The 25,875-nt window shown below is 43.3% G+C and overlaps 1 protein-coding gene across 2 annotated transcripts in view; it reads right to left on the bottom strand.

The window, feature by feature from the left end:
• The window catches only part of DGKI (diacylglycerol kinase iota), a 375,957-nt gene that overhangs the window by 99,639 nt on the left and 250,443 nt on the right, over positions 1 to 25,875 (bottom strand). Inside the window, exons 20-22 of one of the 2 annotated variants that reach the window (XM_087820996.1) lie at positions 24,563 to 24,762; positions 19,218 to 19,280; positions 4,194 to 4,294 (exon numbers count right to left, since the gene is read on the bottom strand). In XM_087820996.1, the coding sequence (XP_087677122.1) occupies positions 4,194 to 4,294; positions 19,218 to 19,280; positions 24,563 to 24,762 (364 nt within the window). The remainder of the gene's footprint in view (positions 1 to 4,193; positions 4,295 to 19,217; positions 19,281 to 24,562; positions 24,763 to 25,875) is intronic. The other variant, XM_087820997.1, reaches the window with a different exon arrangement.

Raw genomic sequence — 25,875 nt, 5'->3', positions numbered from 1 at the left:
AATTATATTCTCATTTTAGAGATGAGATATTTGGTCCTCAGGAAAATCGCTCTCTCAAAGTTGCAACTGAGGTTCAAACACAAACATTTCTGACTCTTCTACTAAGTCAGTAAGCAGAAGACAGGAAAGTTCCATTACCATATCTTTAGTCTTTACCAGAGAATAATATACTGACACTATATATTATATTTTATACATTGCATATTATACATTATATATACTATAAATATCCAGATAACATCCATTACACTGAGCTAATGCATGTGAAAGGGTTGTTGAAGGTTATATTTGATATACAACAAATGTCAGTCCCCTCCTCCTTTTATAAGGCTACATCTGTTTTCACTTAGTTCTAAACTGGTTCTTGCTTTTGTGTTTTAAGCTCTAGACTTGTATGAATTATCATAGCAACTCCAAAGTGCAGAGTAAGCTAATGACAGAAGTTAGGTTTAGACAGTTTATGTGGGATAGAGTTAAATCTTGGCCAATATCAAGTTATTCTAGATATAAAAACATTTTCCTATCTAGAATAACTTTTTATATCTAGGATATGTATCAATGAAACTCTTTTCAAGTTAGAAATATAACAGATTTCCTTTTTTAAAAGATTTTCTAAATTAAATTTTTGGGGGTGACATTGGTTAATAGGATCATATAGGTTTCAAGTGTACATTTCTATGATACATGATCCGTATATTGCATTGTGTGCCCACCACCCAAAGTCAAAAGGGGGTGGGAGGGCAGTAAGGATAAAGGGGGCCAAATATATGGGGACAGAAGATAACAGATTTTCAAAACCGATTATTCTTTATCTAGACTATGTCAGGGAAAGGGAAGAATTCCCACCCCACCCCCTAAACTTTTTTACTTCTTACAGCTAAACTAATAATAAAACAATAAAATTGGCACAAGATTAGATTAACAGGAGAAAAATAATTTAATGTGTGTAATATGATACTGCGATCACAAAATGAAGCTCAAAGAAATGATTGAACCAGACACCATTTTATACTTTTAGACAAATAATAAATCTGTGAACAATTGACAGGACAAAAAGTTTATGTTCATCAGAAAGTTATCTAAGAAAGGTTTGGTACTGATTAGTGAGGAACCTAAACAAAGTTTGGGCTTGGGTAGTAAATTAATAAAGAGGCCACACGGTTTGTTTATACAGACTCTTTGGCTCTGGGTTCTTTAAATCTAATGATAAGAGAATTCTTTGCCTCCAGGTCCAAAAAGAGTACCTTTAACGTGGCAGATTTATCTCTTACTTTCAGGGCGACACAGAGGTCAGTGTTTTTCTTGCACTGGTTGTTTCTTAAGTAAATAACTTTAATTCGAAATAATCAATATTAGCTATTGTGGGATATTTTGGGGCAGCCTGTCTTGGGCCCCAACAACAGTATGGTTACTTACTTTATTATGGACTCTTTTATATACTTTATTCAGATTATAAGAGTGAGTCCCTGCTGTCATTATTATAAATTCACTTTAAGAATTTTTTTAACATGGTCACTTTCTCTTTACGTTCTGCCTCTTCGGTTGAGTAGACTTTCTGCCCTCGGACATCATAACCACTATCTTGAGGGTTCATAACTGATAAATCCAGTGACTAAGACTTGAACTGCTTCAGGCGAGTCTGAAATCTACCGGCGGGAGCTGTGGAAGGGCTGGCAAAGACTAACCTTTCTGCGCTGTTATTTTAGGGTGACTGCCCCCGGCGGAGTTGGGGCTAGATGAAGAGGGAATAAACTATTTGAAACAGCACACTTGTCTTTTTATATGTTAAAACAAGCAAGGCAATGACAAGGGCTGCTATCCTGCGGTTACCAAGGAGCCCTGCCTCACAGCCCGAAGCCGGGCTTTGCTAGACAACAAACATTGGATTTGTAATGTAACCTAAATAAATAACCAGCCGGACACACAAGCAAGATTCTGTTAAACAGTGGCGGCAAACAGCCCACGAGGCCTGGACGAATCACCTGACACATCACCAAGAAAGGGAACTAATTTTTTAAACCCGGGAGTGCAGTGCTGCTCTAGTTTAGACTTTGAATGTTGACAATACATAAATGACCTAAGAGGATCCACTCCCTTTTTCTTTCTGGGATGCAGGTCAGTGCATTCGCAGAGTCCCTTTTATCTAGATGTGTTCTATGAATTTCATTTAATTAATGCTTCTAAAATAAGATATCTATGTTGGCATGTATGTTTCCTATGGACTTGAACTGGTTTTCCTTTATACTCACCTTGACCTCTGCCAGCCTTCCCATGTATCTGTGGTTAGTTGCAAGTTGAAGCCGAGCAAAATAGGGTTAGAAACAAGTTATAACCCCAAAGGACAAACTTTCCTGTGCAACCACAGGTTAGAGGCATCATCACCATATATTACAAGAAGAATGACTTCGTTGGCCACCTTTACTTCTAATTAATATGTTGTATTCTTTAAACCCAAGTCTTTAAAATGAGATAAGGCCTTGATTCCCTCTTTGAGTGTTTTTGGTTTTTTGGGGGGGGTCTCAAAGACACAGCTGAATTTATTGGGTTTACATTTATAGCAAGTCATCTCCCCCTATTTAATATAGGAAATTTCCTCACACGGAAGTTTTATCAGGTTAAGATGCAATGAGTAAAGCACCTGCCAAGAAATGTCGTCATCTTGTGAAAACCCATATCACAGCTACCTCTGGCAATGATGGACACGATGCATAGAAAAGACAGGCCAGATCCTGGACACTCCACTCACAGAGAAGCCAAAAATTCCAGATGCTTCCCAGCTCCCAACTGACTTCCTTCAGAGTTGCAAAATAGCGCTCACTTGAGATCCATTCTCTCCTTTCATTTTTCAAAAACTGTGATCTATTTGTTTAGAAGTTTGAATGGAGAAAGAATAAAAACCCGATTCTTTACAATCCGTAATCTCTGAGAGTCAGTTTCATTTACATTGTAGCTCCACCTCCCAGTGCAAACATATATGCCCATCACGTTAGGGGTTAAGTTAGGTTTTGCGCTAGTGGGTCACTTATAACCTCGCTTACATTAGACCATGCGCTCAGGCAGAGGGAGAGGCTGGGGAGAAACAAGGTGCTGATGCTTATGGAAAAGAGCCACGGGGACTGGGGGAGCAGAAGCAGCAGAGAGCTGAGGCGGCGGCAACTTCACACAGAATTCCCCATGGCAGAAGGTCCTTGGCAGGGGGTCCTTGCTCACTGCCAGCGCTGCATCCAAAAGCCCTGCACCCACCCCGGAGTGCCCCTGGACTTCAGGATTTCCGTCGGCCAAACCCCACTCCAGATCACAGGCTCAGGAATCAGAGCTGGGAAGTCATGATCTCAGGGGGGGCATCCCCTCCTCCCTCACGGCCAGTTTCAACCCTTTGCGTTTTCTACAACTCCAGGCAGGCTCACCCTTAGAGCCAGTTTGGAGTTTTAATTCATAGATCTCTGGTTCTGTACAAAATGCCTTTCTCTCTTTCTATCCTTGCCTGTGTCCCTGGACACTGGCCTTCGTCTTCTCAGACTTCACTGCAATTGACCATTGGTTCCCATAATTATGGGGGAGGCCCAGGACCCTAATATCTAACACAGCTGTGGTCTTATCTTCTGGCCTATTTTACCTAGTTTTCTCATATATCAAGACATAGACAAGGGTCTAAAATAGTGACTGAAATATAAAACAGTGCCCCCAAAATACTGAAGGACAGATGGGGTGAAATAAAAATTAATTCTATATTTCAAGAAAGTGTATAAAAACATGAACACAGAGAAATAACTCATATGTTGTCTCAACTAAAGATTTTTGAAATAGTAGCACATCACCAATGAATCACTATCATGACACTGAGCATCCTATGGGCCTTTCTCTGACAGCACACATCACATAATAATGTTGGACGTGTCTTCACGGATAACTGTCACACCCACATGAAGAATGACGACAGAATTTGGTAGTGCCAGCTTCGGGGAAGACACTTACGCCGTCTCAGGAGTTTTCTAGATGTTACTATACCATGTGGCGTCACCACCTTTCTGTTCTCTCCTTTTGGGTAAAGCTGAGACTAAAGTGGTTAATAAACCATATATCATCACTTGGGGTTCACATGTTGCTCCCCTCCCCTCCATTTCTCTAACCATGGTTTTCAGGTGTGAGATGAACCTATCCATCAAATCGATTAGGCACTTCCACCAACTTACAAGCTTCCCGGAGTTTCTCTTTGTCGTAGTGGAATCCTTCATAGTCTTGCAAACTGATTTTGTTCACGCGGATCCTCAGGCGATCTGGGACAGACTGGGGACTGCAAAACAAGAACAGCACAGTCAGACAGAAACGAGAGCGCGGAACCGGGGGTCCCACACACCCGGAGGGGCTAAAGGCGAAGTCCTCTTTCACGCATAGAAGATAAAGCTCCCAAACAGAGCTGTGGGATCTTGACCGCACTGCAGCAGCGACCTGGAGAACACTTCCCCAGGAGCCTCAACTTGCTGAACCGGAGGGTGAGAGCATGGAAATAAGCATGAAGGCCACTCGCATCATTTCTGCTATTAGCTTAATCAAAATTCTAGTAAGATCATGCGTTTAGTCCACAATAAATTCACGCAGGGAATCTGAAAGGTGAGCAGTGGCGCAGAGCCGTGAAGAAATGCTCCAGGCAAATGCGCTGTCACAGCCCAACGTGGCCGCTCACCCGCAGAGGAGGCGGGAAAGCTGCGCAGAGCGAGTGGAGGGTCCCGAGCGCTCGGCCCGGGGCCCTGGCGCCGCACAGCCCCGCGGGGCTGGGGCCGTGCGCTGCGCTTCTCTTCAGGAAGGGGTGGCGGGTGCCTTCACTTGGAGGGAACTCAGTCGGCGCTAGTCCAGAATACTGAGCAAGAAAAGGGGGCACCGAACTTCCCGAAGCAGCCCATTCATCATCTCAATGTCTTTACCTGGACTCCCGGGCCTTCTTAGGTAATATTTTCAAAGTTTAATGATGGGTATTAGTTGAGGGAAACAGTTTCGTTTTCATCATCGGTACTACAGATCAATACATTTCTTCAATATATTAATATAACACAACCCCCAAATGTCCTTGAGTGTTATTCTCTAGTTAGATGTCATTGGTTCAGAGGATTTTCTCAAATAGAGGGTTGCTTCTCCTTTCTTATATTGCGGGATAAAAATCACCACTGACTAGTGGAAAGAAGAGCATTGCTCCTTAGTTCACTTCGAGGGAGGGAGGGAGGGGAAAGAAGGAAGAAAAGGATGGATGGAAGGAAGAAGTGATGCTTTTAAAATATTGTCAGAATTCTGCTATTTCCACCTCAAACACACACACACACACAGACACACACACATTTAATTTCATTGCAACTCTAAAAGAGAGAGAAAAAATAATTGAATCTAATTCTCTTATCTAAAACCACATTTTAAAGCCAGGTATAGTTAACTCCCTCCATATAGACTCTCACTCTACTCACTCCCAGAATAACACACATACACCCATGTATAGATATATGTGTACATCCACACATAGTTCTCTTCCCCAAATACACACACACACACACACACACACAGATTTAGATATAAGCGCATGAATTCTAAAGAGAGATGGTGGACAGATAAAAACGTCTGTGGTTTACTGAATTAAAAATTAAGCCACTACTAAACCACAAGATGGCTGTTTTGAGGGAAAGTTGAGAAGCTAGAGTCAACAGCTGCATGGTCATTCAGTCCAAGTGTGTTTGCTGGGTGTCCACTTTACATGGGCCATTGCACTGGCCACTGACAGGCACTGACAAAACCGACCTAAGTATTTAAGTTGTGATGGGGGGTACAGTTTGACAGCAGGCTTGTAAATTAGTAGAACAGCCTTTAAATAGCATGCACACCCACACCATCATTTACAGACAGGGAAACTGAGGGTCAGAGAGATAAAGTGATTTCATGGTCACATAGCTACTAAGTGGCAGAGCTGGGAGCAGAGCCTTGGACCGTTTACTCAATGGTTTCATGCTCCTTATATGATGCCAAGAATTCCATGGACTTGACAGCTAAGCGTAGAGCCTGAATTCACAGTCAGATGATCTCGGCGTGGTGCTCAGTCTTTTCTTTATCAATCAACAATCGACGAGGGTGGTTTAGTCAACTGTGGTACATTCAAACGAGAGAACACTGGGCAAATATTATACGAGCGTGTAGATCTACGTTTGTCTAGGGAAAAGTCTGACAACATCATGCTGTTAAGTGAGAAAAAAGTCACGGAAAATCACACATGGCATGATCTCATTCATGTAAACTGTGGAGCTTTTGGGTTTGTGTATATACAGAGAAATGACTGGAGAAAATGCTCAGCAAGCTAGTCTCAAGAGGTCATCTCCACATGATGGGATTTGGGGATTATTTTACATGGAGCATCAACATTTTAAGAAAAATAATATAATTATTTTAAAAGTACATCAACATATAAATGAATGATGATAACTCAGGACAAGAGTAAAAATAAGAATCCTAACAGAGTGTTAGGTATTAGATGTGAGTAGATAGGAAAGACTTCCAGCCATACAGAGTGACCATACAAAGTTCATACCAAATGTTTATCCCAAAATAAAGAAGGGTCTGATCTTTTTTTTTCCAAGTTCATCCCAGTGACCTGCAGAGACTGTAATTAGTCGATATTTTCCTGCAAGCATAGCAGATAAGAGGGAAGCTACAACCACAGAATGTGGTGGCCCATCATACTCTGTAACGGGAGATGCAGGAAGATGGAGGTTGAACAACCTCTGCCCAGACAATATTTGAGAGAACAGCAGATCGACTGGCAGTGAGCTCTTGTCTTCTCTAGTGGGCTGAAGCATTCAAGACTAAGACCTATTGCAAGAGTGGGAAACAGGATCCAGGGAACGACTGCAGACCAGTCGCTGTACCCCTCCTCCAGGGAGCCCCCATGGCTATCAGGTGCGCACCGCCTTTATCAAATCCATCAGCGCCTGTTCCCTGTCCACACCCTCCTACCTCCCAGCCTCTCATCTGTGCCCACTGATTCCAACCACACGCTGTTGCCTCCTGAACCTCGGCCTCCCACCAATCTTCCTGACCTGTGGGTGGCACACCATGGACATAGAACAGGAACTTTCATTCAAACAGAACTTTCAGATTCCACCTGAATTCACATATTATCTCATTTCACCTCCAGAATGATCAACTGAGCAAGATGGAAGAAAACCAAGACTCTCCCTAGCCACTTGTCACGCTCTCCCACCCACGCTCCTACACACTCACTGTCTTGCTCTCAGCTCCTGTCTTCTGCCAACTGCACTACCTCCTTCCCTACCAGCAGCACCTCGCTTAAACCCAGATTTCTGCTCAGGGAGTCTTGCATTTGGCCTGCTATCAAATGTTGCTGTAAATGAGGTCCATGAGCAAATTTTAGAGCATTCCATCACAGAAACCATGATGGAAAACCCCTTGGAATTATATTGGACCCCAGGGTCCACAGTAGCTGAGGGAGGCAGCTCAGCACAATGGCAGCTCAGACTCGGAGTCAGATTGCCTGGACTTCGGGGAAAGTTCCTCCACTTACTGGTTAATCAGGAAACTCTGTGCTTCAGTTTCCTCATGGGTGAAGAGATAATAACAGTATTCATCTCATAAGGATATTATAAGAATTAAGTGAGTCAATACAGGTGACGTGCTTAGGAACCATCTGGCACATTGTAAGAGCTCAATTGATGCCAGCTATTACCAGCGCATTATCATTCTGAAGATTCTGCTCTTTGATAAGGTTCTGCCTAATCAGCCATAGCATCTGCTAATGCCAGGTACTGGAAGAGGTTTCAGGCATACACAGTAACCTCCCTAGACACCTGGGACAAGCTGCTGGGCATCCTCTGGGGGACACTGTCTAGCCTGGTGTCATGGTGCTTCTGGGTCTTCTCCCACCTGGTATTTTACGGGGAGGTCAACAGCATGAAAACAGGCAACTGGGACATGGGAGAGCAAAAGCACAGAGGTGAAATGAAAGCCAAGTGAGTCAGTCGTGTTCCTTTATGTCAAAATATATTAGTGTCCCGTTAGTGGCTGACTGGAGTGGAAGATGACAGAGGTGTTCCTTAGAGTCTGGGGAATAGCTTTGCCATTAGCTTTCTAAAATTAAATTTGCCAAGGAAATTAGTAGAGCATGGAAGAGACTAATAACCTGGGTAAAAATACACCTGCCTCCGTGCAAGCATCCACCACAAGCCACTCCTATCCTGTTTAAGAAAGCTCCACCTTAGGGCTTCCGAACCTGACTTCCAGTGGAGCCTCTCAAGGGTGCCAAAGGAACTCAGCAATCCCTGAACTACCTTTGAAACTGGGCAGTGACCTTAACCTGTCGCCTGCTCACTCATTTTCTCCGAAGCATAGAGGTCGAGCTTGGGCAGAGTGGTGAAGTTCATGGCTCTGAACTTAAATCCCAACTTTCCCCCATGACTTTCCGAAGAACACCTCTCGTTAAAGTCACTCACACGGACCTCCTGCATCTCCAGACCACCGCTTCCCAATCCACCTCCACACCTGTCCCCCTGAGATGCTGGGGGCAGCAGAGTGGAGAACCTTCAAGACAACCACCTGAGCTCTCACTGCTGTTCAGCTTACACCTAGCTCTCATTTTCTCCTCTCCTGTAGGTCTTGTCAGTCGCTTTTTAAAAACTGGCTCTTTGTAGACTAGTGTCTCAGCTCTAAACAGTAGTTAATAGATCTCAAACCTTAGTGGGAAGAGAGCGTGTTGACACGGGTGGGGAGACAAGATGCAGGGCTATGTAGCATCTATAGTGTATTGATGAGAATGGAAGTGGGGACTGAATGTTTGCAAGGTAGTCCACTGAAAGATTTTAAGAATATAAATTCTAACTCATGTTACATAGGAGACCCTTAAAGTTATATAATTATTCTACATTTGTATCTTGGAAATATTCTATTTTCATTAACATTTTTTAAATGGTTCAATGTAAGACCTGCCACTTAAAGCACACACGGTGTAGACTCATTGATTTTTATGATGAACTACAATTTAACCAGACCTTTCTTACTCATACATGAAGGGCTTTCCTTTGCAAGGCAGGACAGCGTCACAGCTTTGTCTGCCTTTCTCCCTTGAGCCTGATTTAATAATAATAGTAATAAGTTGCTTTACTTTCTTTCCAGCAATGTAAACATGAGATTCTACCCGATGGTAACCTAGATATAATAAAGTATGTTTCTACAAATCTTTAATAGAATTCATTTGAACTGGCCTTTGCTTTATGAATAGACTTTGATTAAAATATTAATTTCTACTGTGAATTCATGGCATGAAAGACTATTTCTTCCTCCTCTTTGCAGCTCTAGCACCTAAAATAGAGCCTGACATGTGCTGTTCACAGTAACTGTTCCGGGACAATTAAATGAATGAAATGCAAGAAAGTCCTGGCCTATAGGCTTTAGCACAGTTTACCATCGGGTCAGTTCTCTCCTGCTCATTGGAGGCATCTTCATTGTGAGTCTCTGGAAACCCTGACTTGGCTGTTCATTCCAGTCTTTTCCCCACCTAGATCCAGAGGTGTGTCCATGCTGGATCATGGTCTCTCACTCCTTCGCATCTTATCTGGTGGGATCCACACAAATATAAAGAGGAAAGAACATCCAAAGGGCAGATGTCCCTTCCAGAACAGTGTGTAAACCACTACAGGACTGCCCGGTCTTCATTCAATAACAGTGAACCAGAAACATCTACCAACACATCCTTTCATCAGCTATCAATCTGGGCCTTATTTAGAAACAATTATACTCAATGGCTTCCTTTAGCAGCTTCCTAGAAATTACTACAATCCACCCTGGGACATTGTCAAACTGCCACTGACAATTACCTCTCCAGAAACACATCCTATTGGGCCTCTTTACATTGAACAATAAAAGTGAATTAGATTGAGCCTTCAGAACAGAGATTTAAACTGGACTTTAGATACCTGCCAAGCTCAGAGAAGACTCAATTCCGTTGCCTTCTGCCTAGAGAACCATGCCTCAGAATCTGGAATAAGTTGGAAAGAAGTTTTTGAATTTGGAACCAAGGATAAAAGCCAAAATCACATGAGCAACAGCCAGTCCTGAGCTCCCGTTACGTTTTTTCTAGACAAAGTACCTTTCAAGGTTAATTCACATCTGAGAGACGTTAAATCAGTTCTCGGCTTCTTCGGAATCCATTTATGAGGTAGCTGATGTGTCACAGCTTACAAATTATCGGAGCCAGCTATCCGCTCCAGACCTCCAACAAGATAATGGAGTTAAAGCACTAGTGGACTGGGAGAGTTCTTAGATGTTATCTAACCCAATATCTGCCATTCGTCTGATTCTATATTCCTCTATGATTGCATCTTCCAGCAGCTGCTCGGGCTCAGTCTAGGGGTGAGGTACAGGATGGAGGAACTCAATCCTTTGTTAAACTGCTCTAAGCATCTGCAAATTCTTCCTAAAGACTCTAACTCTCTCTCTCCATAGTTTCTGTTTATTGGTCTTTCTTCTCTTATTTGGGACAAATCACTGAGACAATCAGCCACAAGCACTGATGGTGAAAGAATGTAAACTTAAGCACCAGAACTATCACCTATCAAAGAAACATTTGCAGACTTAATGGCTAATAGGTTAAAAATAGGCTATGAGTCCCAAAGAGCAAAAACCTTGTATGCTATTGGTTGAAATAAAGCATAATTGTAAAATTTTTGAAGATTTTCAAATACACATGGAAATGTACATTTCATGCTTCTATCGAAATCTCTAATAAATATTTATGCTTCTGAAACTGTAATAAATGAATGTGGAGTAGAGTGAAATTAGTTTGTGGTTACTAGAAACTGCTTCCGGCATTTAAAAAAGCAAAGGTGAAGAACCAGGAGTGGGTTCGTCGGTGGTGCTACAAAGCAACTCAACGGGTAGAGCAGTTTCATCATTTCTGCTTTAAAGGAAAGACAGAGGCCAAGACCCTTGATGGACATTTCAAATTCTCTTGACCACGCATTTCTTTTGGGAGGCAGTGACTTCCAAAGCAGTGACTTACTGACTTAGCCATCCATTTCTGAGACTTTTATGTAGAACCATCCCACATACACTTAGTGTTACAAGTTTGGATACCAGGATCAAAGAATTCTTTTTTTAAGCCATGCTTGCACTCTCAGAGTTTCCTCTCCACAAGATCCTGCAGCCCCTTCTTTCTCCTTTCTTTTTATTTGTGCACATTGAATCCATTTCTTGGTTCTCACTCTTAATTCCTCCTCTACGGCCCATTCTGCACTGTGGTTAACTCCCTGCTCCTGGAAGCTCTTGGACTTTAGTTCAAACACTCTTCTGGTTTCTCAACTAAATTTCCATCTGCTCCTTCTTTCTCTCCCCTGCAGTTCAACCTCCTCTAGAGATGACTATTTTTTAGAAAAAAATGTCTTTTAGAATAGGAGTTTTGGACCTTAAGTTCCCACTTGCACTCTTTTTATGCTCTTTTATGCCTAAAGGGTATTAAAATTGGGCAAAAATGACGATGAAAGGCACAAGAAGGAAATATCACAGGAAACAAGGAAGGATGGACATCAGAGGCAGGGGGAACATTCATTATCACAGGATTCTGCAAATTCAAATTGCTCAGATGAAGAACAGTTAGGAGCAGATGGAATGGGGGCCAGGAAAGAACTCAAGCCCTGTCTTTCTTTACACCAGGCTCCAATCATTGGCACTTTATGAAGTAAGGCCATTAATGGAGGTTTCCTGGTGATTAAAGTGACTAAAGATGCCATCATAAAACACTAACAGTAGTTACTTTTAGTACCATAAGCTGCAAAGGTGTGGACAATTCTTTGCTGTTCTGATTGTAGAGAGGACCACTAACCATTGCCTCCAATGGAGTAAGGAACCAGTGGGCTCGAAGCAGCGAGAAACAAGAAAATAATGTCACTCCCACGCCATCTGAATGGCCTCAGATCTTGCCTACTCACAGGTTTCAGGTTTCAATTTCTATATATCAAAGAGAAATTTGCTATTTATAATGCTAAAAATCTTCACTTGGGTTTGCAATCAAAAGCTATTGCAGTGTCCTATTCTTATTTGCAATTGAGAAGGAAACCGACTTTCTTTGCTGCAAAGGAGGCTGGAATAGTGTTGGGATTTGCCTAGTTCCAAAAGTGTCATTTCACAGGAGAAAAAGTGTGTGGCCTTTCACATATATCAATATAGACACTAAAATTAGGCTTAAGACCGGCCGGGTGTGGCTCAGAGGTGGAGCATCGACCTAGGATCCAGGAGATTGAGGTGCCATCCCGGTCGGGGCACATGCCTGGGTTGCGGGCTCGATCCCCAGCAGGGACCGTGCAGGAGGCAGCTGGTCAATGACTCTCACCGTTAATGTTTCTCTCTCTTTCTCCCTCTCCTTTGGTCTCTCTGAAATCAATAAAAATATGTTTTAAAAAAATAAAATAAAATTAGGCTTAAAACTTCTGGTATATTTGCTCACCTAGTAATTCTAAACACTTTGATGAAGCAAATGGTGGTATCTGAGTAAGTGTCTATGTGTAACATTGAAAAAATATTTTACAAAAAAATGAGATTACACATATTTTAAAATATTTAACACTTATTTCACCTTCAGAAAACAAATTAAAAATTTAGAATTTTTAAGTAAAAATAACCAAAGCAGTTGCCCAAATGCATGAATAATGAAGTGAAAATAAATATGGCCATCTATTAAGGTTGAGAAAGTTTATAACTCCAATTAGTGTGAGAAAGAACTAAATATACATTCAGTGACAAGATGTGCTCCTATTGAACAGCTACTGTGCGAACTGCATGGAAGTTGCTCTGCATTTCTAGGAAACAAGCTCAGTAAGGAGAAGATTCCCCGTTTTGTCTTATACCAAGAAAATTAAAAGCAAGTATTGGCCTGGCAATGAATGGTATTATATAAGAAACCTTTCCCTAAACAGTTTTAGCTTTCTATGCAACACATTTTCTAAAAGGACACTATCCTTTCCTAAAATCTTGGTATTAGAGAAAGACTACTTGCAAAATCATTTTTTCTTAGTGGGCAATGAGTATTTTACCGTAAGCTTTAACGCAGGTTTTTCCGTCCAGGTTGACCGTGGCTTGCCAGGCCTGGAAGAGTCAGTGGTGCTACATTTGGCTCTGGAGAGAGACATGGCATCACACGCCTCCTGCAGCTCTGCCAGCCATCAGCCCTCGGCTGGTGGAAAGCTGAGTCCCCCTTGGAGCACAGATGTGCTCCCAATACCCCAGGCTTCCTTGTCAGAAATCCAAGGAAAATGAATCAGAAAGCCCCCGAAACCCAACTCTCCTTTCCAACTCAGCCAGTTAGTCAATTAGGAGGAAACTTTCATCGCCTTCCTCTAATTTCTGGCCCAGTGACTGAAGAGTTTTCGGAACCGTTCTTCTTGTCGGTGTGAGGACAGACAGAATGAAGACACACTGCTGGAATGGAACTCGTAAAAATCGTAACAAAAAGAAGCTTGTAAAATTTGATAGTGAATATGGGTGAAAAGTTCCTTAAGGTATACTTTTAGGGGTAGACGAATAAATTACTCGGATGACAAAAAATAAACAAACACAAAATAACAAGCAAACATGTCAATTAAAAGGAAAGCAGTGAAAGGGAGGAAAAGAGTGGCTTCTGTTGGGAATGTCCTACTAGAAAGCGAAAACAATGGGGTACTCTGGCTTGTCCCATTCTTCTCTCCTTTAACTTACCGTGTGAAAGTAGCTCACGTCTCTACCAAAGGCAATATCCTAACATCTTCACAAGCCAAGAACCTTTCTTCAAGGAAACATGTAATTATTTTATTCTGCCTGGGCAACAAAAAAAAAACCATTGGACCAAAAGATTTATTTATGTCCCAATTAGAAGACACAAATAACTTCTCTTGAGAGCAGGAGAGTCTAAATGATTAAGAAAAATAAAATAATTAGCTATCCATACTAAAGAGGTAAAAAGCTTTGACTTTTTTGTTCCATTTGTAATTCTTCCAATGCCACTTTTATTGTAGTCAACTATTTTAGCTACGATTTTGGAACTTGCTGAATTCAGTTTTAGAATTTCGTTTTTTGACACAAAATGTGACGAGTTCTGGAGATTAATTAAATCTAGCATCAACACATATTTTCTTTTCATGCCTTTAAGAATGTACTCTCTTTTCATTTCATAAAAGTGTTTCAGGGTATTATGACAGACCAAGAAAACTCAATTGCATTGGTATAATTAAATTGAAGTTCTCCTACAAATGAAATGCACATTGCAGTTTATCACCACCTCAGCAAAACAATCCAAAATAAACACTCCCTTGGAGTGCAGAAAACAAACGACTGGGTTTCTTTGTTACTGGTATGTTCTTGCTCTGTGGCAGGATATAGTATCAGTTATGATTGCAGTACTGAAGTAAAAACTGAAATATTTCTTTTTTCTCTCTGAATGCAATAAATTCATTAAGAACATTGCACTTGTCATGTTCTTATAAAGATATGAATGACTACTTTCTAATAGTATTTAGGTGTGTGTTTGTTTCTGGGTGGAGAGTCCATTTGTAAATAAATCTTTCATTCATAAAGATTAGCAAAATTATTCCATTTCCTTTCCTTCTATAGTTTGTATTTCTATAGTTGTTCTATTATCATAACATTTTAAGAATTCAGATTCAAACAGAAATTTAAAGTTCATTTTGTTCAACCACATTATTTTACAGAAAAATGAATTTGGGTCCAAACAAGTCAACGGTCTTATTGTACTCATATAATTAATACAGAAAATCTGCTATAAATAAAAGAGCGATGTCCTTCAGCCTTCCTTATACCATCTGGGAAAAGATTTTAAGGAATTAAATTACTAATACAAGTAATATGCACAAAGTTCAATCCTCACATAGTTGGTGGCAGGAAAAAGGAACCTTAACATTCAAGTGTATCTATTATGACACTATTATGAACTGGGCTGTGTCCCCGAGAATTCATAAGCTGAAATCCTAACTCCCAGCACCTCAGAATGTGACTGTATTTGGATATAAGGTCTTTAAAGAGGAATTAAGGTTAAATGACCTCGTATTAGTGGACCCTAATCCGATCTGACAGGTGTCCTTAGAAGAGGTGGGAGCACAGACACAGAGGGAAGACAAGGGGAAGCGATGCCCATCAACCAGCCAAACGTGAGGCCTCGAAAGAGACCGAGACCAGCCGGCACCGTGACCTCGGGCCTCCAGCTCCCGGAGCCGCGAGGACAGAGGTTTCTGCTGCTGAAGCTGCTGCTGTGGCGCTTTATTACAGCGCCCTGGAAGAGAGCTACTACATCTTGTTCCAGTCCTGTGACTACCGTTTATTAAAGATACACAATAGAAGAGGGGCCTGGAAAGCTCTGGGGGCTAAATAACACTGTTCAGGACAGTCGCATCTTCATTTCAACTGCTTCTAAAAGTCAAGGTATGCAGAATAATCTAAAAAGATGCACCGTGGTGTTGAACTGTTTTTTCTAAGATCAGTGCTTTTCCATTTTAATTTTGCAAAATGTATTTGGATTAAAGAAAGAGACAGCACTTCCCGCGCTCGCCTCCCTGCTCGGTGCAGCCCAGCCGGCCTGGCGGCCCCTACACCCCGGCCGCCCTGCCTCTGCCCCTCGCCCGAGCTGGCTGCACAGCCCGGCCCGGCGCCTCCGGCCAGCAGCCCGGGTCAGTCGCTTACTTCTGACCCCTCCGTGCGAGACGCTGCTTCCACACCCCCGCAGGCATGACTCGCTCACCTCTGAAGACACACTTCAAAAGCAGAGGCTTAACTTTAAAGGTGGAGGGGGCCCTAAGTGCACTGTGCCTGTACATAACTGCACCAGGTCCTGCGACACGCTTACCTCGGCCAAGGGGACGGCACGGGCGCCCCCACCCGCTGCGGATGCGGGCGGACCCTTTGCAAGGCGCCCCTTTCACAGACCAAACACCGCCACTAACGATCCGGAAAGACCCCTCAAGTGCTTTAGAGGCACCGGGCTTTATTTTTAACTTGGGTTGGTCATTCTGACACTTTTCTTTTAATAACACTTGAACTGCAAACTTATACCAAAGATTTACACAATTGAAACACTCAAAACTGAATTCTGAGTTATTACTCATCTCCACATTTCCTTACAAAGGCGGAAAGTTTACATAGTATGATTTGATTAAAATATATGAATCCCATATATGAAAGTGAACATACGCACACAGGAAAAGGGCCAACGATTATACTGACAGTGAAGTTCAGCGTCTTCAATGCTCCCTTCAAAGCCTACGGCCCCGAGTGTTAAACCTAACTTGATCACTTTTATGATCTCAGGCGAGTTTTCTCACATTTCTTATTTTCAGTCTTCTCATCTATGGAATGGGAATAATAGCCACTGTTACCGCAAACTGTTATTAGGGCGTTAAATCGGGTCAGAACTCAAGGTGGTTAGCATCATGTCAGGCACACGTTACTGCTCTGGCTAAATGGAGCCAACCCACTCGGGTTCTGCTTAGGATAAGGTGAGGCACTGAATGTCCCACGGCAGTACAGGGCCTGGTCTCCCTGATCAGTACTAGGGATAAAGGATGACCCTGTCATGTCCCATGGCAAGTCTTTCCTACTCATGCCTTAGATCCCTTTGGGACTGATTTTCACAGAGTCTGGGGTCATGCCCTGAATTTTAGCATAACAGGGCTTCGGAGCTGATAGAAATCCCAGGGACTAACTGCATTTTTAAAAAATGTCTGGAAAAACTGAAATGCAAAACAGTTAATACATGCTCAATATCCCACAGGCAAACACAGGGCTCCCCTAGATACCCAAAACAGAGGATGTGACGGTGGGAGTTGGGGACGGGACCACAGAATTAGGAGGAAGACACTCCAGTTAGAGACTTGGTCCACCCCTGCTGCTCCTTTTACATCACTAGGCCCCTCTGGCGATCTGAGTAGGAACAGCACAGGCAGAGCGAGAAAGCTCTTGGCGAAAACTCACAGAGCACAGGGAGGTAAACAAACACTGGGCAAGATGTAGCCTGGGCTCGAGTTTGGAAATTGCTATGAGATAAAGCCCTAATAGGTCCTACTTATTTTCTTGGGGGGTTACTATTTGGTTTATCTGATTTATGAAACCAGCAGAGAGGGGTGGCATAAAGAAAAAGGAAAGCATGACATTTTGGCCTAATGAAAGGTCAAGAAACCGTGGCCAGTGGAAAGTAAATCACTAAGAAGATAACCCAGAAAAGGTGTCAGTGGGAGGGAGAGAGAAGAGAAGACGGGTGAAGCTTAGCAGTTTTCTCTGCTCAGAGGCTCAGAGAGCAAACAGCTTTGCTTTTCAGAAGCCCTGAAGCTAACTCTAGGCGTCACGATCTGACTCTGAGATTGAGCAAATGACATTTTTTTCAATGTCATGGATTCAACAATTCTCTCCTGTTCTTTGAAAAATATGAAATTTTGCTTTGTTTCCCTTTAGAGAAATAATGCATGTTCATTGCAATCACTCAGAAAATATAGAAAGCCAATAAAAAATTATCTATAATCCTACCAAACACCCCATGCACTTCTGTTGTTGAGACTCTCAATACTCTGAACTCTATAAACACAGCCACTGAAAGTAATGATTCATGGCAGCCATTGCTTGGACTCAGGTTTACTGAATAGGCCTTCTGTAGAACAGAGAACATACCCCAGCAATAATCTCCACTAAATAGGAAATTAAATGTTACCTTCTCATTGATTCTTTGATCACTGAATTTTAAGGTCCATGAAGGTAGCGCTCCGTTGCACTTACCTCTGGATAACCAAGTACAGAACAGTCTCCGATGCAGAGCAAGTGCAAAATAAATCTTTTTGAAAAAATATTTAATAAGTGAATGCATATCTATAAGATAGGGTTAAATGTAAGATTATATCACTTTGGTATATACCTAATGTTAGACACTGTACAGTTCAATTTACCTGTATTCTTTCATTCATTCATTCACTCATTCATTCTACCAACCAACCATTACGTTTGCTTTCAGAATACTTTGTGTTCAGATCTGTAATCAGAGCTGGGAACACAAAGATTCATAAGAAGATATGGTCAATGAGCTCAAGTAGCCTAAGTCTAGTGTGGGATACACAGAGATACAGAGCTCATGTAATTAATACCAAGTTACAAAACCTTGAGAACTTGAAGCACAATCAACAGTGAACTCCAGTGAAGATGTAGCTAATTCTGACAGCAAGAACCAAGGGAGAATTCTTTGCCATGGCAATCATTCCTCCAGGCCCTGAGAAACAGAAAGGATCTTGATAGATGAAAGGTGGCTGATTATAAATTGTTAAGAACATGAACTCTGAGGTCAGACGGCCTGAGTTTGCATCCCAGACTGCCATTCATTAGCTGTGTGACCTTAGGCAAGTTAGTTAACCTCTCTGTGCATCGGGTTCCTCGTGTATCACATGGAGAGAATAATACCACATATGCTATAGGGTTGTTGGGGGAGTGCATTAGTTAATGCACGTAAAGCACCCATAACAGGACCTGAAACATAACAAAAGCTCGCAGAGTACACGGAAGACGGAGGGCAGAAAGAACAGCAAGGCAGAGGGAACAGCATAAAGTCCCCGCGTGGAGTGCTAAAGAACATATTTTCTTTTTGTCGCACCAGGAAAAAAAGTGAAAGCATAGAGTGTGTTAAGCGCAAATTATTCTGTATAAAATGTGTTTTGTTAGCTCAATGAAACTTTCAGGTCATTGCTCCCTTATTACAACTAGGGACCCTCAATCCATAAAAATGCACAGATGCAGGTGCACAGGCTCCAAAGCCCACAGGTAATTTCAGGGGGGCGTCCCCCAATCAAGGGCAGCAGGCAGTTCTTCAACGTCCGCCCTGAGCCATAGGCAGTCAGGGCCCGGGGATGGCCCCATGGCATTGCCAACTTTCCACACCAGCCGATGTTCAGTATGGGAGTCTCTACAGCCCTCGCAATTAGGGGCCCTGCAGCATCTGGCCAGAACATCCAACTGAACTCGTGGGGGAATGAGGCAGATGGAGCACAGTCAGCTTCCCAGCTCCTCTCAAGGCGGAGCCGGGCGACAGAAGTGGGCCTGGTTAGGCGGCTCTGGCTCTTCGTCTGAGCAGCAGCCCGGTGGAGGAAAGCACGCAGGCCCTCCAGCCCCGAGGAGGTGAGGGCGGGAGACAAAATGCAAGAACTGACCGGCTTTGTACTCACATGGTGAAGGAGCCGGGGGGGGCAGACACTCTCCGCAGGTCCGCAGCTTGCACCTGGTGGAGGCTAGAGGCGGCAGGGAACGAGCAGCGGAGACAGGCAGCACAACAGCATGGACACACGGGGACAAGCGGGAGAGAGAGAGACACACAGGTTTAAACAGGAGGCAAACGAGCGCGTCCCCACACAGGGAATGCGGAGGGACGCCAGCCGGCCACGGAAACCATCCAAAAAGCCGTGACAGCGACGAAGCCAACAGGACACACGGCAGAGGCTGGCGCTAGGCAAGCCACAGACTGGAGCTCAGGGCGGGTGCAGGGCGGATTCGGGGGGCGCTGACACTGGGCAGGGACGCGGGGCGGGAGGGGTCATCATGTTCCCCTCTGGGCTCTAGTCATTCGGGACATCCAAGGAGAGGAAGCACTGTGCACACACACGCGCACACACACACACACACACACACACACGAGGGGTAGGCTGGCACCGTCAGCTCATCTCTAAGGAGAGTCAAGACATATTCCACCCCTTCACATACTCCTCACGATTCCAGGGCCTCTGTAGAAATATTCGTGTCAAGAGACCACCACCTTGGAAACAGCGACTCAACAAAATCTTCAGCTTCCTTCACTTGAACACCAAAGGCTTCTTAAGACCCCCACAGGTGAGACCCCCAAAAGCCTACATTCAGCACAGCGAAGCTGCCAGTCCACTCATCCTTGGTGGAAGAGTGAAACCACAGACAACGTCTCCCTTTGGTCCCTTCTTAGATAAAACAGAGCGTCTTGAGTGGTTATGAGAAAAGACAAAATGTAGGATTCAAGAAACAAAACCAAACCCCCAATTTCCTGCCACTTTTACCTAATTACGCTCTTAGACAATTTGAACAGTTTCACTGTGATTGCAATAGACACGGCCCCCCAGATGCATCTTTTCTGCTGGGTATATAAGTCCTCATGTAACCCCACCCATGAAGTAATTCCCTGCTATTCCCAAAGAGCTATCAGTTATAACCAATAATATTTCTCAGCAGCCAGGTTGACGGACTCTGGTCACCCAGTTCCAGCTGGCACCTAGGAGTCTTGCCCTTGGACAATGCAATCACTGTTAACAACGCAGTCTTTATTACTAGGGAACCGCTAGCTTAAGACAGCCCTAAACACTGGGTAATGTTAAATTCTGAACTGTTTCAAAGTGCCTTTCAAACAGGGAACATGATCAAGTTTACCAGGCTACCACATTACTAGTACATGACTATGAACCTAGATAAATCTCCTCTATTTCTTCTTTCTGGGAAGCTATTTGCTCGAGTTCATGTTTCAAGTAGATTCATAAGCCACGATAAAATGAGATCTACTCTTGTACCAATGGAGGGGGGGTTACTGAACACAAATGGCGCCTACCCTTTTAGTTTGTGTATAGTAACAACAAAGGGGAATTATAAACCAAGAGATTTTTTTCAATTATTTTTTCCCCTTTTTGCATAGATGAAGCTCTAGTGGCATCATGAAGGCCTACTATCTAACTGTTTCTCATGGGACTTCCTCCAGCTATCCACGTGAACCAGGATCTTGAAATTCTTCCAGCTGTTATCATAAAATAAGATCAAGGCATTTCCTACATTATTTTTATATTCCTGAGATCTTAGATTTGTTATTTTTGAAAGAATTTTGGAGAAACATAACATCTGATCTATGTGCGAGCTACTTATTCAACATGCGACCATGAGTCTCAGCACACTGACAGGCACTGGGGACCCTAAAAGGAAAACCCCAGGGTCTCTCCACAGAGCAGGGAAGAGAGACAAGTAAACCAACAATTGCACTACTTTTGATAAATGGTGTAAGCAAGCGCACTATAGGAGCACTGAATGGTGTATTTAATGTCTAGAAGTAGACAGGAAAGGGTTCTTAGGGAAAGCGATATTTTAATGCGGTCCTGAACCTGAGTGAGAGTCAGCAGATGAAAGGAGGTGAGGAGAGCAACAGAAGTGCAAGAATCTGATGAGCCATAAGACAGGCTGTTACTCTAGGAACAGCAATCATCTCTGGAGCCCAGGAAGATGAAGACGAAGAAGGCAATGGTCTAAAAGGTCTATAAAGCTTAAGGATATGGGCTCCACATTCTCAGAAGGGCCAATCTAACTAGTCGATTGGAAAAGACATTGTGTGCAGGGCAGCAACACTGGAAATAAGGGAATGAGTTACGGGCATATTTCAGCAGTGCCCCTGAGAGGTAACTAGCCGAGAGGGAGCACAGATGCGGTGAGAGCTAAACACAAGACGTGGGAATTAGACAGAAGGTAGACTTCAAAGAAGGCACTGGGTGTGTAAAAGTGGAGGTGACTGAGGGGACCCCAGGGGCCAGGGACATGGTGCATGAGCGGACGGTGGTTCCGTCCAAACACAGGTGAATGAAAAAGGCTCCCGGGGTGATGAAGAGAGAGCAAGATGGACGGAGTTAACAAGTCCGTTAATAGTGGTCCATGTAGTGTGAGGCTGCTAAGAGACATCCAGGTGCAGACGTCAACTATGGTGTTTGGGGGTGTCTTCGGTTTTTAGAAGAAACCCCTGCTGAGGACACAGATCTGAGGCTCATTATCTTCTCAGTCAGAGATGAAACCTGGGGTGCTGATGAGCTCCCCCAGAGAAAGGGCAAACCCCTGAGGGGCACTGGCATTCGGGCAGAAAAGGGAGCCCGCTGCTTAAGAAACCACACGCTTAAACCTCAAGCGCTCAGGGTTAGTTAACAGGCCCTGTGAACGGAGGACGCCTCCTAAAGCAAAACTGAGAAGCTACTCTCCTCTGACTGAAGGACTCCCCTCCCCCAAAACACAGAGGTTTCTCAGCGAAAATTCTTAAGACAATTTAAACTGGGTCTCTTTCATCGGAAAGGAGACAGGCAAATGAACAGAAGAAACATACCCTCTTAGGAGAAAAAAATAATAAGAAAGATAGAAAAGAAGAAATGGACCAGAAAGATGGGGAAAAAATGAAGAAATACCTTTCAGTGCTCTCTTTCTGACTTGGCCGCAATAATAAACTTCATACAACCATGGCTGAGAGAGAAAATCTTGGCTGACTCAGAAGGTGGAAGAAAACATTTTGAAAGGTCTTAATAGCCAGGCTGCCCTTAAACTGAAAGTTCCACCTAGAAATCCAGGGGAAGAAATTAGATTTCAAAACAAGGATTTTTAGGGAAATAGAAAAAAGCAATCTAATCGCAGAGGGTGGATAATAGCAGTGGGTGAGAGAAAGCAGGTCTAGTGAACAAGTAATACATGGCAAGTAGGTGTTTTTGCTTTCCTTTGAAAACACTACCTATGTTGATTTTCTGAAAATACGGTGTTAATTTTCATCATAAGTAGTACTAAAGCCCTTTGTTATTTTTTAAGATATTTATATGTGCTCTTTTTAAAAATCAAAAGCATACTATTATTGCCTTTTTGCATAGGTCTTTCATATGACCCCAAGGCTGCTTTAGTGGAGCCACCACTGCCCCCTGGTGGAAAGTAACTATTTTTGCGTTGAGGCGGCTTATTGAACCTCTACCTACCTGTGCCGCTCAATCTATTAAGTCACAGCATGTGTGTCATGAGTCAAGAGCAAAACAAAACAAAAAGCCAACTATTTATGTTTGTTTTTATATGTGAAGAAAGCCTAAGTGGATTCTTAATACAATTACTGAGCAAATACAAACTCTTTCTCAAAGGCAAGAGGTGCTTGAAGCTAAATACCTGAAGGCGATTTCATGTCTGACGAGATTATTAAATAGAGAAGCCCCAGACATGAGAATGGGAGTCCACGGCCTATAGATGCTAAGAACTTTCAGCTGTATTATAGCTTCTTAACAAACCATCTAGGAGTGGCTCCAAGCAGCCTGAGCTGCAGTGCTAGCTCAGAGACGACTTTTCACTCCCAGTTCAGAGGCTTCTCCCCAACTAACGGTCCATGGCTTAACTCTCAGGTTTCGAGAGAGGATATGGCCGACCAGATGTTGTTGCTGACATCTTACTTTTTAACATAACATAGGACCTCAGCAACCGTACAGTCGACCTAACAGAAGGTAAAGGCATCGGGAATAAGCTAGGAGTTTCACTAGCTGCAAAATGTAAGTGAAACAAGAGATACAGCGAAATGAGCCCCCTGGATAAAGGCCCAAGAAAAGTGCTGGGGAAGTCCAGAGTGATTCTGGGAAAGTAGGAACAAGAGGAGACAGGATAGCTCACCCCCCGGCTTCAGACTTTGAAGCTGACACCAGAAACAAAAACACCTGAAGAGCCCTGCCTGATGCTGACCCTCAGCATGTGCCGTCTCAGGAAGAGAGCTGGTCAAGCTGCAGCAGCGAGCTTTGTCATTGGTTTATTCTGGGCACTTCTGCAGATTGTCACATGGGCTCAATAAATACGTGGCAAAGCATGTCTTTGCTTCACAGGCACCAGAGGAAGCCAGCCATTCAGTACAAATAGGTAATCATGCATCACAGGCCACAAACAGGAGGCGCACCTTGGAGGGTCCCTCACTGTGACAGAAGGATGACCCGAGGGTGAGCCCTGAAACGGCCTCACCTTGAGTAAGAGTAAGCATATGGGCCTGATATATAGAAGATACTAAAAAAAAAATGTCCCAAATCCCATTCTTTTCCATCTCCAACCTCAAATAGACATTTCAATTAAAAAAATTAGATTAAGGGTCGCTAAGATAATGAATATAGAGTCATTAGCACCTTATCTCAAATCAGTTTATCCAAACGCCTAAGAAAGGGCCCAGGGGAGACACACCTTGCTTAAGCATTGCACCTTGGGTCAGGTTAAATCTAGACAACAGGGTGCCATGCAGGATGGCAAATTGAGCTGAAGTGTCAGAGTACACAGGACCCCAAAAGGGGAGCATCGGAAAAAGGACAGTTCACCAACAGCCAGAAAGAAGGGGCTGCCACGTGGAGAGAGGTGAGCCAAAATCCAGCCCTGCCAACCTCCTGCTTGGAGAAACTCTCCAAGTGACCTGGATAAAGAGGAGGCAGACAGCCTGACTTCCCAAAACAAAATTTAAAAGAACACATTTATCTGGATGCATTTTCCGGCCCTTGAATCACTCTTAATGATCTCCCGCAGGCCCCAGGAAATGCACACTCGGTGGTGAGTGAAGCAGCAGCATGGGGCTAGCCTGTGACACAGGAGTGGTTTCTAAGAGAAGGGTGTGGTCCCCGTAACAAATGAAGGCAAAGGGACTGCTGAGGGTCCTGGGCTCTGGTTCCGTTCTCAGCACAGTGAGGCCCCGGCCATGCACATGCGCTGCGCTCTCCTCTCCACGCTCTCCGTGTTCGCAAAGGTGGGCGAGGGGCGCACTCACTCATTGAGCAACGGCATGGACGTCCTCCGCTTGCTCTTCTGCACCATGTTGGCCTGATTCCTCAGGGAGATCCGAATCATGGCCGGGGCCAACCTGCAGGGCTCCCCATCCACTTGCATGGGGATGGATTTGTAAGTCAGCAGCATGACCTCCCGGCACTGGTGCAGCCTCTCCCCGTGGCCCCCAACCTGCAGGGCGGCCTGTGAAAACAAGGGTCGAAAGGAAGCCAGGACTTAGTTCCTTTTTTTTTTTTTTTTTTTTAATTTTAAAATATGTTTTTATTGATTTCAGAGAGAGGAAGGGAGAGGGAGAGAGAGGAACATCAATGATGAGAGAGTCATTGATCGGCTGCCTCCTGCACACCCCCTACTGGGGATCGAGCCCACAGCCCAGGCATGCACCCCGACCGGGAATCGAACCTTGACCTTCTGGTTCACAGGTCGATGCTCAACCACTGAGCCACGTCGGCCGGGCAAGGAGTTAGCTCTTAAGAGTTACTGAGCAAAGCTAGAAACCCAAGTCCACTACATAGAAGCAAAAGGCCTTTGATAAACATATGGAGAGTTGTTAGCCATGATTAAAACAGAAAACCCTGGATAAGTCATTAATACAAATAAACTAAAATTTCTAAACTTTCGATGAGCATCACCATAAATTCTCATTGATGGACGCTTTTCACTTTTATGGATTTTTCAGCCTTAATCTAACCATTTTAGTGTAATAGGAACGTGGTCCTTGTCGTTACGTATTCCTAGAGGAATAGGTAATTAGAAGAGATAAAGCACATAGTTTAACATAGCTTCTAACCTACAGTTGACCCTTGGACCACACGGATTTGAATTTTGCAAGTCCACCTACAGATACATTTTTTTAATGAATATATTGGACAAATTTTTGCAAGATTTTCTTACTACCATGAAGCAATCGCATCAATTACACCAGGTCACCACAGAACAATCAAATTGCTGCTTCTCTGTTATCACTGCATGAATCGTTATACGAATTTCTTTTTTCACTTTATCTTTCCATTTGTGATATCTAGCCTTAGTAATACATATAACATCTACAGTGTTTTGTGTCATATAAACAATATTGATGTAGGCACTGGCAGATGATTTATCTTGTAAGCATGTAAACTGAATGGTATTGATAAATACATACAGTACTATAAATGTATTTTTTCTTCCTTATGATACTATTAATAACATTTCTAGAGCTTACTTTAAGAATATATTATATAATACATAGAACATGCAAAATATGTGTTAATCAACTGTTAATGTTATCCATAAGGCTTCCAGTCAACAGTAGGC

Source organism: Miniopterus natalensis, chromosome 10 (genome assembly GCF_054644295.1).
Source record: "Miniopterus natalensis isolate mMinNat1 chromosome 10, mMinNat1.hap1, whole genome shotgun sequence".
NCBI classification, from domain to species: Eukaryota; Metazoa; Chordata; class Mammalia; order Chiroptera; family Miniopteridae; genus Miniopterus; species Miniopterus natalensis.
Note: the sequence above shows the minus strand (reverse complement) of the source record. Positions and strands in the feature narration are given on the sequence as shown.